Source organism: Haliaeetus leucocephalus, unplaced genomic scaffold, assembly GCF_000737465.1.
Source record: "Haliaeetus leucocephalus isolate CR32 unplaced genomic scaffold, Haliaeetus_leucocephalus-4.0 Scaffold217, whole genome shotgun sequence".
In the NCBI taxonomy this organism is placed as follows: Eukaryota; Metazoa; Chordata; class Aves; order Accipitriformes; family Accipitridae; genus Haliaeetus; species Haliaeetus leucocephalus.
Window position 1 is genome coordinate 7,872,247 of NW_010972653.1, and position 1,205 is coordinate 7,873,451.

General features: G+C 66.3%; 1 protein-coding gene across 1 annotated transcript in view; it reads right to left on the bottom strand.

Moving 5' to 3' along the window:
* Positions 1–1,154, bottom strand: part of SOX11 (SRY (sex determining region Y)-box 11) — a 2,262-nt gene extending 1,108 nt beyond the window's left edge. The window contains exon 1 of the mRNA XM_010566752.1: positions 8–1,154. Coding sequence (XP_010565054.1) covers positions 8–1,154 — 1,147 coding nt within the window. The remainder of the gene's footprint in view (positions 1–7) is intronic.
* Between the last annotated feature and the right edge of the window lie 51 nt (positions 1,155–1,205).

The window sequence follows — 1,205 nt, forward strand, 5'->3', positions numbered from 1 at the left end:
GGGAAGCCCTGGTGTGGGAAGTCCCCCTCCAGCCAGTCGCCCGCGATCATCTCGCTCAGCTCCGGGGTGCAGTAGTCGGGGAACTCGAAGTGGGAGCCGAGGCTGCCCTCGCTGAAGGAGTCCAGGTCCTTGTCCACCAGCGAGAGGGAGAGGTTGCCGGCGGCGGCGCCCGCCCCCAGCTCGGCGGCGGCGTGGCCGTGCTGGGAGAAGTTGAGGCTGAGGTCGAAGAGCAGGTCGTCCGCCTCCTCGCTGCCGGCCGACGAGGTGGAGATGGAGCGGGAGGAGGCCGGCGAGAGGCCGGGCGGCTGCTGCTGCGGCGGCGGCGGGCCCTGCTTGGTGATGTTCTTGAAGCTGTAGTAGAGTCTGCTGCCGCCGCCCGCCGCCGCGGAGCCGCCCCGCACCTCCTCGTAGAGGCTCGCCCCCTCGGTGGACTCCGCCGAGGAGCTCAAGGTGGGGCTGGCCGGCACTTTGGCCACGTTGTACCGCCGCAGCTGCTGCGGCCCCGGCTCCTCGTCCTCCTCCTCCTCCTCCGCCTCCTGCTTGATCCGCAGCTGCAGCTCGTCCTCGTCCTCGTCGTCGTCCTCCTCCTCGTCCATGAAGACGCACTTGACCGTCTTGCTGCTCACTTTCAGGGTGCCGAAGACGTACTCGTCCCCCGCGTAGTCCCCGTGGTGGGCGGCTTTGGCTCCCGGCTTGGGGGGCGAGGAGGCGGAGGAGGCTTTCAGCTTGCTGCACTTCTTGCTGGAGCTCTTGGCGCTCTTGCTGCCGCCGCTGCCGGCGGGTGCGTTTTTCTCGGGACTTTGGCTGGCGTTGGGCTTGGCCGACGGGTCCATTTTGGGCTTTTTCCTGGGCCGGTATTTGTAGTCGGGGTAGTCGGCCATGTGCTTGAGCCGCAGCCTCTCCGCCTCCCGGATGAAAGGGATCTTCTCGCTGTCCTTCAGCATTTTCCACCGCTTGCCCAGGCGCTTGGAGATCTCCGCGTTGTGCATGTCCGGCGACTGCTCCATGATTTTTCTCCTCTCGATCTTAGACCACACCATGAACGCGTTCATCGGCCTCTTTATGTGCCCCGACGCGGTTTTGCACCAGTCCGGATCGCTCTCGTCCAACGCGACCGGGCTGCAAGCCATGAACTCGCCCTCTTCGGTGTCCATCGCTTCCCGGGGCAGGTTGCTCTCCGCCTCCGTACTTTCCGCTTGCTGCAC